The sequence below is a fragment of the Sabethes cyaneus genome, chromosome 2 (genome assembly GCF_943734655.1).
Source record: "Sabethes cyaneus chromosome 2, idSabCyanKW18_F2, whole genome shotgun sequence".
Lineage (NCBI taxonomy): Eukaryota > Metazoa > Arthropoda > Insecta > Diptera > Culicidae > Sabethes > Sabethes cyaneus.
Genome location: NC_071354.1, coordinates 148,121,115 through 148,133,347, shown reverse-complemented (window position 1 = coordinate 148,133,347; position 12,233 = coordinate 148,121,115). Strand labels below are relative to the sequence as shown.

The 12,233-nt window shown below is 43.9% G+C and overlaps 1 protein-coding gene across 1 annotated transcript in view; it reads left to right on the top strand.

Annotated features, from left to right (window-relative positions):
* Window positions 1-3,695: 3,695 nt before the first annotated feature.
* LOC128737078 (uncharacterized) overlaps window positions 3,696-12,233 on the top strand; it is a 64,859-nt gene continuing 56,321 nt past the window's right edge. Inside the window, exon 1 of the mRNA XM_053831636.1 lies at window positions 3,696-4,419. Within this exon, the coding sequence (XP_053687611.1) occupies window positions 3,711-4,419 (709 nt within the window). The 5' untranslated portion in view covers window positions 3,696-3,710. The remainder of the gene's footprint in view (window positions 4,420-12,233) is intronic.

Sequence of the window (12,233 nt, the reverse complement as noted above, 5' to 3'; positions counted from 1 at the left end):
ATCGCGAGCACAGACAGAATCGCGACCGTAGAGAACGAAAAAGCGTCCGACATAGAGACAGGTCTTCATCATCGGAAGATGATAGACGACGGGATCGGTACCAAAATGGTCGTTCGAAAGTAGAAAAATGGGATGTTTACTTCAGCGGAGATAGTCGTTCGATGCAAGTAGAAGACTTTTTACATCGCGTTCAGAAATTGGCAAAGTACGAGAGAGTAAGTGAAGCAGAATTATTAGATCGAATACACTACAAATTGAAAGGGGATGCCAGCGACTGGTGGTTTACACGAGAACATCGATGTACCACGTGGAAAAAATTTGAAAATGAAATTCGATTTAGATTCGGGAACCCAAATCGCGATCGTGGAATTCGACAGCAATTACGGGACTTGAAACAAAGAAAAGGAGAAACCTTCGTCGCATTTGTTACAGAAATTGAAAAATTGAACCAATGCCTGCAGGAGTCATTTTCTACAAGAGAAATTTTTGAAACTGTATGGGAGAATATGCGACCCCACTACAAATCGAAATTAGCAACGATAGATGTTCGAAGTTTGAACCATTTACTAGACTTGAATCATAGAATCGATGCAAGTGACCCTAATTTATATCGGTCCAGTTACGGTACAAGAAATGAAATACAGAATTTGAATGCCCACAGCTGTTCAGAAGACGAGTATTCGCCAGCTGAAGAAGCTGCAGTAAATGTTCTCCAAAGAAATATGAAAGCGTGCGCGGGTTTGGATCTAGTAGCATACCTGTTTTTAGCGGTTCTATCGCACGGCGGTGCGAAGCGGTTCTCTTGGTATCTATTTTCAGTTGCGTAACCCCTGTACCGTTCTAGCCGACCCCTGAGAAACATCTCATGCTAAACATTAGTCGGGCAAACCTAACACGACTGGTGGTCTCTCGGGTTACCGGGAGTGGCGCATAAGCCACCAAGTTTAAAGCAGAAATTTCTTAAAGGTTAGTCTACGAACGGTTACAACTCTTCTATCGTTCTTTGAGTGACAACCACTTGCTTCCGGTGCTAGTGTATATGAACGATTTAATATACATTAGCGCCAGAAGCAAGCTGTTGTCACTGTAGAACTAGTTATCTTCAATGAGTCAGTCAGTATGTAGGCAATACCGACATGTTATCCGTAAGCCATTATCACATTATCCATCTGTCTCTCTTTTGATCTGTTTTTGAAAAACAGTAATCTACTGAATAGGTCCTAGAATGGCGCTATTTTCCCAGGCTTCTTCAAATAGATAATACCTGGTTTTTGGTAGACGATAAACCTTTGATAAGCCTCAACAATATGCCAAAAATCAGCTTAATTGTTAATTGCGCTACTAAGAAATTATAGTAGGCGCACGCGCAGTAATTATTCGGTGAATTGCTCTATAACTGTTATGGTTTGTACTATGCAGGTTTTTTCGGCCTGCCGAACATTTGAACAACATAGATACTACTATAGAAAATGGGCCCATACTACCACAGCAATTCATCTTTTCTCGCGATTATAACTCAAATTTAGTAGCGTTTCATTTAGACCACAATCCAAGCCAATATTCAGTAAATGTTATTCTATCGACTAGTATAAAAATCTTATATCGAATGAATATAGTACAAACAAACAAACATAACACTCGTTATCCTATCTTCGCACCAATTAAACCGTCATTTCAAATTTGGGCTTAGTTGGGAATGTCTCCGTTTTGGTCAAATTGGCGCTTATTAACGAAAGAAGGGAAATGCCCCATAAAAAATACTTGCTAGTTTAGGGGATACTCCTGTTGCTATTTGATATTTGGGAATGTCGATCATAGATGGTGCTGGTGTTCAAGCAAAACGTGAGGTACGATAATTTTTCTTGCAAGAGTGAATATTGTTCAAGCTACCGCTTAATGGGCTGAAAATACCCTCCCGTACCCTATTTGGTTTTAGCTCAAAAAAAATTCATTAAAGCAAAGTGTTTTGCAGAAAACAGTTATCAATCGGGTTTCCTGTCATAGAAAGCAACTAAAATGATTTTATTAAAAATTAGATTGACTAACTGAATATATTTATTTTGTTAAAACAACCAGCTTTCAAAAATTGCAAAATATTAATGACGCATTGATTTTGTCAACCTATCATATCAATATACACAATAAAATTTAAAACGCATATAAAATAAAAAACAGAAGTTATTTATATCCTTGAATTCTACTACTGTGTTTTATAAATAAATACGTATTTCGGTCTCAACGTGAGACCTTCATCAGTATCTAACCAACTTAAAACAGTCATATTTATCTACCAACAGAAATACATATTTATCTATAAAACACAGTAGAACTGATTTAGCTTTTTGCCAAAGCGAAAAGCTTTCTTAAATTATGGCAGTGACTGTCAAGCAGCGAAAGCTTAGTCGGTTTTATTGTTACTTTCAGCAAAGCGTGAACTTGAGCTTATAACCTGATTCTTAAACAGGTTATATAAACTTTCTGAAGGTCACTTGGTCGGAAGGCAGTTTTATAGCAGTCATCAGGAAGTTTTATAGCAGTCATCAGGAAGTTTTATAGCAGTCATCAGGAAGTTCTAGTGGAGCTCATAGTTTGATTTGCGGTTTAAGGATGTGGGTCATGAAAACCACTAGAGAAACGTAATTGAATTTAGAATTGTTACTTGGGTTCCGTGCTGTTTTGGCCGGATATGGCAACAAAGGCCATGGAGTGTGAACAAAGTACAGGCAAAGACCAGGAACAAGAATCCTGTACACTCGCCAGAGTGCATCCATTCTAGAAATATTGGGCCATCGTCAAGCAAAACCTGTATAGTTAATACAAAAACAATGTAACTGTTCAAAATAATGGCAAAATAATTTGTTTTTTTTTTCAAAAAAAATTTAATTAATTTAACGCATTCTTACGCATAATAGAATGGTCTTAGTTTGCCAAACACAGTTTTCACAGAGCACGGATTCTGATCATAATAGTTCAATGACTTACTCTTACTCAATAGTTCATAGCTGTTTCCGGCTGTAAGTCTTTCCTTCCATGATGAAAGGCGATACAGAACTTAGCATTTTTGACTTGGCATTTATTATGAAACATGCGTAAGCTGTCAGAAATGTAGGTCGAAAAACGAGCTTTTAAAAAATCACTACACAAAATCAATCAAATAAACTTGTACAGAACAAGAGTTAGCAGTGAAGATTTATGCCGCACATACCACTCCATTAAGTTTAAATTCGAACAATTTAATGGAACAAAAACGATTTAATATTTAATTTTAAACGCTTCTATAAGTAAACTCTTCAGACTTCTACCATGTTTCTTATCTCAACTGCTATTTTTCTGAACGATTTCTAATGCATTCGCAGTCATTTTGTAATAATTAAATTCACAAAACCAACACTAGAACTTACTAATTTCTACATTACTCTTTCTCCTTTCAGAACCTCTGCTGGCACAGCGGTTGGCCTCTTGCGGTAGCCGGGGCCCTGGTGCTCCATCTTGGCGCTCTTGATGAGTCGTTGGTGCGCAACCAGGACCTCTATCTCTGCATTCGTCCCGAACCGGAAACCAGCGAACCCCGTCTCTATGCGGTTTGGCGTGGAGGAACGGCCGCTAGTGATAAACATCCCCACCAGTCTGCCGCGCCCGTTCAGCCCAACCCGGTCATCTATCGACAACTGGATCCGGTCAAAGATCCTGTTACGCCTCTCGCTGTGGAAATGCTAGCTGAGGATTTACCCGCGCTACTGCAGAACTTACTGGTCGGAATCGAGCGAGCCATCTGCCGGGTGCCGCTGGAGGAGCTATCCTTTCCCGCGGCAGAGCACGGCGCATCCTCGGTCGCCGACGAAACCGACGATTGTCAAAATAATAATGGAACGCTGGTGAAGGAACCATCCGATCGGCAGGACAAATACAGTTTCCACCCTGGTACCCCGAAAATTGGCATCAAGCGCCGTGAACTTATTACCAAAAATAAACTGGTCAACAACAAATACGCCCTTAAAAGGATAACAAATCTTTCGCCATCGTCAGCTGCTAGTAACAACAATGGCCCATCGGCCACCACAAATGGCAGCGGTAATGGCGGTAATCAGACTGGCTCCAACGGTAATAACGCTGTAGCTTGTCATGAAACGCTCGTCAAAAAAAGTGAAAATACTCCGCGAATCAACGGTAATCTCGATAATGAGAGCTTAGAGGTAGAAGGATTTGAGGCAATTGGTGGCAGTGGAATAAAACTGTGTGACCCAGGTGGTGCAGCTACAGTTTCTCCTGGCGGTGGCGGCGGAGGAAGCGATAATCAGCAATCAACCACATCCACTGCGACCAGCATCAACTCGATGCCATTATTCTGCCTCGGCGGATCATTTCCCCACATCGATAGCGATGAAGAGAGCGGTGACGATATGAAGAAGTGTGATACAGGTGAGTAAAAAGATACTAATGGGGAGACGGGATAAGTGGAACGGAATAATGCGGCTCGCACTGCTCCTTTCTTTCCACCGTTGGGTTGTTTTTATGAGGCCTATTTTATAGAAAAACGATCGATGTGATGTAACTAAAATTCTGCGGGATATTGTTATGGAAAGCGGGCGGAATTACGTACGTTATTACGAAATTAGGACATGCAATTCAGTTGATTAATGTATATGGCTGGCAAACCTTCATCAAGGCGCTTTTCCGACTTTTCAGAAGCGGATAGAAGCATGCAAATTCTACCAATCATGATTTGCCGCCGGTTGATAAATGACCGCCAATGTCGTGCACTCCATGACAGCTGCTTCTCACTATCTCGCAGTAAGCAGCTTTGTCTTGGCCGGATGCTAACATCACACGATTCCGCCACCGGGCACATTCTTGCGTGTGACCTATTCACGTTTGCGCCGCGTTTCAGTCGCTTACTAGGTTAGAAAGATGCACTAACGGCCCGATCCGCCCGTGACCGTGAACAGTTGCTTTTGTTCGCCACCTTTCCCAGTGCATCGATATGCTGCCAGGTTATGAAAGCTCGATAATTACCGCGGCAACAACAATTTCATTCCTCTCCTCGGCGGGCATGAATCCCCAAGCCCGCAGCGTAGTGCAAGTTCAAAGTCATTCATTCATCAACCTGCATTTGTCGTTCGCTAGACCAGACGACTAAGCGGTTACGGCATACAAGGGCTTGTATGTAATCAACCACGCGAATGAAACCCGTACAAAATAAGTAGGTCATTGGGCAAGAAAACGGTAATTCACTAGACGTCAAGTTAAGAATGACGTTTGCAACGACCAAAGCACGAAAGACTTCACTTACCGGTGGTAGGCTGAATAATTACAATGAGTTTAAGTGCAGGAATTTATCATTTCTTGCGATATTTATCCAAAGGATACGCCCATTTGAGATGAGAATCTTCTCTTCGCGTATGAACCAGAAGAATTTCAGTCGGCCAGCGAGCAGGAAGCGAACGCCGCTTTGACCACCGCTTAATGCTAACATAATTAATTTAATTTATAGTGCTTACTGCACAGAACTGTCATGAAAGGGCTGCCGCCACATCAGTTGAGTTTATATAAGAGGAAGCAAAAACAAGTATCTACTGCTTTTAGAGTTCTTTTATAGCTTTTAGAGTTCATTGTACTTTTCTATCCAACATTTAGTTAAAAGCTACAAACTTTGATTGCAAGTGAACTGAAACTGATTTACAAATATCCTTCAATGTAACGCGTGGTCTATCTAGTTAAACTAGATCTAGTTGACAAATTGTGCCTGACTTTCAAGCGCCGTCAGCTGGAACAATAAGTTCAAAAATCTAAATAAATCGACGAGTGATGAATGACTGAGAAACATATTTTTGCTGCCTTTTGATGAAAATGCAGTTTTTTTCGACAGATGTCACATTTGCCTAGACCCCTTCCCCCCCTTTGTCACAATCTGTCACAAAATTGACACCCCACCTCCCCCCATAAGCAATGGACGTCATTATTGAATGATCCTTTTCGTGAAAAACACAACAGGGAGTGGGGATTGGTATCCCGACCCCCCTAATGGGGCGTGAGGATCCGGACCCACTAAAACCCTACTCGAGTCTCCAGCCTCCATCCCCCTGGCACCACATTATCGGTATTACTTCAGGGAGGGGCTATTGTGCTTAACGCACCCTCTTAGATAACTACTGGACTATGGTAGTTAGGCTATTTATTCGCCGTTGATTGGCTCTCCAGCGGTTTTGTAGCTCAAGTACAATCTGGGTAGCTGCCGCATTGACCGCTCCCCAGACGTCCGAGCTGGAACACATCCTTTGGACTAAGTTCTCCGGAGTAGTGTCATGTCTGCTCACTGCCATCATGTAGCTTCTCGCGCCCGCGAAACGTGGGCATATGAAGAAAGCATGTTCTGCATGTTCCTCAACATCCACGCATTCGGGACACGCGGGGTACTCCGCATGCCCAAACTTGTGCAGATACTGTCTGAAACAACCATGCCCTGACAGAACCTGTGTCAGGTGGAAGTTGACTTCGCCCTGGCGCCTGTTGACCCACCCAGATAGTTGCGGGATGAGTCGATGTGTTTTGTGGAATTAGACCATGCCCGCTGCCATGTGGTCATCGAGACCGATCTTTTGGTACTCCGTATGCCTCGAGTTCCACGTTGCTAGAAGCATCTACGTCCTCGCTGATGATGATGCCAATAGGCATCTTACCCGCTAAAACGCAGATTGCGTCATGTGAAACTGTGCGATACGCACTCGCCACTCTCAAGCACATGAGACGATAGATGCTTTCCAGCTTGGCTAGATAGCTTTTGGTACCTAACGCCGATGACCATCCAATCTTTAACAATACTTATAGAGCGGGCAGCCGTCAACTCAACCTCTCTGATAGATTCACCGTAGACTTCCAAGGTGATGTCGTCCGCAAAACCGACTATCACCACCCCTACCGGGAACTTTAGCAACAACACCTCGTCATACATAACGTTCCACAACACCGGGCCCAGTATGAAACCTTGCGGAACCCCTGCGGTGATTGGAACGCACTTCTGACCCTCCTCTGTGTTGAAGCATAGAACATGATTCTGGAAATAATTTTCCAGAATCCTGTACAACGACACCGACACTTGGACTTTCCGAAGTGAGTTGGCTATGGAGTCCCAGCTAGTGTTATTAAACGCATTTCTCACGTCAAGCGTGACAACTGCGCAATAACGGATACTTGTCCTCTGGGCTGGATTGCCACCTCGGCTGTCTTAGTGACAGACAAGATGGCATCCACCGTAGATTTGTCTTTTCGGAAGCCGAATTGGTTCCTTGACAGACCGTTTGTATCCTCCGTGTTCTGTACGAGTTTGTTAAGGATAACCCTCTCCAGCCTCCTTGCCGGTAGTATCGAGCAGACAGATCGGCCTATATGACGAAGGGACACCCGGAGGTTTTCTCGGCTTCGGCAACCGCACAAGGTTCTGTCGCTTCCATCTGTCCAGGTAGTGGCCAGCTTCCATGCATCTACTCATTACTGCCATTATAGCCATATTCGGGATTTCGTCCGGCCCCGGCGCCTTTCGCACCTTTAGGGAGTTCCTCGTTCGTAACCGTCACTTCATCCCCGACCTCTAAACCGCCGCCGCCCACGTTACTTTGGCTGTTCGGCTGGGACGTCGACCATCCTACGCTATGGTCTGAGATACTGGAACGTCGGCCGTGGGATGACTCAGCGGCCTGTGGCCAAGCCCTTGACACGTGGCGCGGAAAGAGGCCCTCGATGATCCGCTCCAGCATCTCTGGCGGTTGCTCTGAGGGCGCCATCACGCCCTTGGTCTTTGCCATTACGACCCTGTAGGCATCACCCCACGGGTTCGCTTTAGCACTAGCACATAACCTTTCAAAGCAGGCTCGTTTACTAGCTTTTACCCCACTCTTAAGCACTGCGCGTGCAGCAGCAAGTGCTACTCGACATTCACCCCTGCCTTCATCCGAACGAGCTCTATGCATAATTCTCCTCGCACGAAAGCACGCTCCGCGGCGTTCCGCAATTTCATCTGTCCACCAGTAAGTCGGTGACCTGCCATACCTAGGTCGACCTTTCCTAGGTATGGTAGCGTCACATGCTCGCGACAGTACTAGGGATGCTATACTGGTTTTACTGAAACCGGTTTTACTGGTATTACCGGGCTATTTTCCAATACCGAATTACCGGTTTTTCCAAGACCAAAAACCGGTATTTTCGGTATTTTTTTGCATGAACAAATAACAACTCAAGAAGCCTGAATCGCTGGTAAAACTTGTAAAGCACGGGGAAACTTAAATTCATGATTGAAGGTTCTACAAATAATAACTCAATTATGTAGTTCTTCCAAAGGGAAAACCCTGAAATACCTCACCGCTGTCAGCGTGAGCCGGAGTGCCTCATGCTTTTTAAGCAGTCGTCTCCATTCAACTCGTTCCACTCCATGGGCTACTCGCCGCCAATTTCTCAGTCGTCTCAGAAGTCGCAAATCATTATCGACCTGATCGTGCCATCTTGCATGTTGAGCTCCTGAAGGTTCTACAAATAATAACTCAATTATGTAGTTCTTCCAAAGGGAAAACCCTGAAATACCTCACCGCTGTCAGCGTGAGCCGGAGTGCCTCATGCTTTTTAAGCAGTCGTCTCCATTCAACTCGTTCCACTCCATGGGCTACTCGCCGCCAATTTCTCAGTCGTCTCAGAAGTCGCAAATCATTATCGACCTGATCGTGCCATCTTGCATGTTGAGCTCCTCTGTTACTGGTGTCGTTGAAGAGAACTGTTTTCGTTGCTGAGAAACAAGGATACGCTTTACTTAAGCGATGAGAAATTCATGAATAAATAAGAAATTGTTGTTGAATAAGAACCAGCCTCGGCTGCTGTCGAATTGCTATACCGGAAAAATTGCAAACTCTACGAACTACGAACTCTAAAACTACTCCCGGAACACCTTTCAAGTATCGCATAACTGCTGTTCGAGTTACTGTATTGGTAGAATTTCAGAGAGAGTTCGTATATTTATTCGTTGTATAATTAGCCGCACTATTTGCAATGACTTCGTAATATTCTTCAAGACATCAAGGATGTTTTAATAATAAAATTCTGCAATGTTCTATTATTTTAGTCAATGGAATAAACTCAGAAACCGAGCAGCAGAGTGGACCTTCGGTTATAATTTATCATAAATGTCAGTATCTAAGCAGCTTATTAAAAGCTCGTGAACAAGGGTTTTCCTACGCTACATTTCTAATTTATCACTAGGAATTGTTCTTTTTTTCTCTCTGCACACCGAATGAAAATTCTCTGCCTCCGGAAGTTTTTCATTGAAATTTGTTCTCGTTTAAAAGATGATTCGGTAAATTCTTTTCGCATTGTTAAATATTATTTTTTAATGAACTAGTCAATTTACTATACGACAGAAATTAAGTATCATTGATTATGGAAGGATCTTCTTTAAATAATTTGATTTTTAAATATAGTTTTCAAGAGTTAACTTTTACCGGTTTTTTACCGGTTTTACCGGTTTTTTACCGGTTTTACCGGTATTGCATTTATCAATACCGAAAAACCGGTTTTCAAAATAACTCCCGGTATTGGCATCTCTAGACAGTACCTCAACCAAATGATGAGCGTTCGGATCGGGCATACGGCGATCACCACACGCTCTTCGGAACGCTTCCACAAATACTTCGGGATCGAAGTATGATGGCCTATCCGTCACCCAGTTACCGTTTCCGGCAGGGATGCGGTATGGGTCCGAGATGGTTGCAATGTCCGTCATCGACTTAGTAACTGCTTGGTACAACAGCTGCTGGGCCGCGTAACAGTGATTCAAGTTCAGTTGCGTTACTTGCACTACGCCCGTATTTTAGTCGCCGGCGCACCTGCCGGGCACTTCGGGCCTCCTGTTGTGTGCTTAGCGTCGCCTTGGCCGGTACATATCAGGCACTTGGGTGACGCAGTTCAGTCCCTCGCTATATGGCCCGTACCGCCACATCTCCTACACAAGTGGCTTCGGTCTGGCCCCTTACAGCTCCAGGACTTGTGCCCTCTTTCAAAACACTGGAAGCAGGCCTCCGGCTGTTGGAACATGCTCAGTGGGCATACGAACCATCCCACCTTCAGCTTAGCCACTTTTCAGGGCTGCATTTCCGTCTACCAGTGGAAATCTTATAGTTGCTACTTGGGTTCCCGCCGGTCCCTACCCTCAGTGGGTTCTTCGGTTGGCTTACGACCCTCTGCTATCAGGCGCTTTTTCGGGCCCGTGAGGGTTTCTTCCCCTGGGGACTGCCTTGTGCGTTTGACGGATGCATTGTTGTCATTAGACTGCTCCGTAGTCACGAGGGCCACGGTATGGTCAGTCATTGACGGGCAGGCTTCCGTTTGTGCAGACCTCGATACAAGTGTCTTGCTCGGTCTCTTTCTCTGCCACTTTTACTCGCACATCAAGTTCGCTGTGCTCCTTCGTCGCACCACGCATGGTGCTCCGAAGCATGAGCAGACTTTGTTTCAGATCCTTCGCTAGGATGCTGCGACCTGCCTCGTACTCGATAATGACATCGAGCTGATGAGACGCCGCTAACACTCTTGGAAGCATATCTCTCTTTCCTGCCACTGCTTTTATTAGCGACGGCCCGTTCATTGCTGCATCCGGCGTAGATGCAGTTGGAGTGACAGGTGTGCCGTTTCCCTTTCCGCTTACGCTGGCGCTTCTACTCGTATCCATCGGCGGAGATCTCTGGATACCACCTCTTGCGAACGGATTATCTAATCCGTCCGCGCTCACTGAAGTTAATGTTTTATTATTTTGATTGTTCATATAGAATCCCACGAGTTGAGGGGAAAGAAGAGTCCGCCGCATCAGAGCCCCTCATGATGCGGTAAGGGCTGATTACTGTGGAGGGCGCTCTGGTACTCCACAGGCTCCGTTTGATGCTGATTATTTATAGAACCCCCCCCTTCCCTTCCCCATTTAACCCTCGTCACGGGTCGCACGACATCTTGAATTAGGGGTTTATCCATTCCATCCATTGTTTTTACTTTTAGCCATGGATACCAGCTATTGAAACCATCCTCCTTTGGGGGCTTTGGACCCTCTGCTCAAGTTCTCAGTATTTTCAGGTTCATCGAACATGCTTCTACCGAGATCTGTCATTTTCAGGCGGAGAGTTTACACTCAGTCTTCGCATGAATGCCCCCTTCTCTGGCCGCATACGACCCTAGTTTCCGCCGGTTATCCGATTTCCACTAAGGAACGTATTCCGGATGGTACCACGAGGAGATAGAGATAGGAGTTGCTAAATAAGAGGCTGTGGAACTTCGTGGTAGTTCTGGAGCGCATTATTCAACCATTTACCATCCGCATTTACAGGTGTATGGGGATGAATGAGCATTATGTATATTTCGGTTTTCGTGAAAAACTGACGTGCTGTAGACCATAAAATGTAAACATTTATGGAGCTCTGGGACCTTTCGGCCCATACTTGTACGATCATTACGAATAATTCCCTGCTCCGAAGTCATTGTTATTGTCCAACAATCCATTGAATGCTGTTTCGAGATATTGAATTTCAACACTAAAAGTCCTGTTTTGAAACTAAAAGCCTTATGAATGCTCTAAAACTCGCGCGATGTATTTCCTATTTCTAAGTATTGAATGATATATTGACTTCAACCGGAATTGTTTTATATCTAAATCGACTGCTAATGTTAATCAGGCTATTAGTTAAAATCGGATCACGACAACAAACATATGGATAAAACTGAAGCGTGAGGATTACGCACTATTAAATCACAAAAAAAGTAACAAACTGCCTGCTTGTGAATGGTGGCTTTCTCTCAATATTAACTGCCAGTCGACTGGTAAATTGAAAAAGATTGTTTTGTAATAAAAGGAAATCGGCCATAAAAACATGGAACTTGAAAAACTGGCTTACCTAAATACTAGTATGGGAATTAAATAATATTTAAATATGTATAGTGAATTAAGTTATGTAAACAGAAAAATGCAAATCACTTGTTTATTGCCCTAGTCGAAATGATTGCCTCCATAAATTTGTTACGGGTTTGTTATCATGAATAATTTGTCATGCCGATCAGCACTTTGATGTCAAACTCAATCATATGGTGCAGTTTTTGTCACTTCAAAATAAAATCTCACCAACTGTTATCTCTTGTCGGCTTTTACAGCTATAAAAGCCTCCCAGCAATCCATATTTTATGAGCCACTTTTGGGAAAAATCTCCCACTTACAA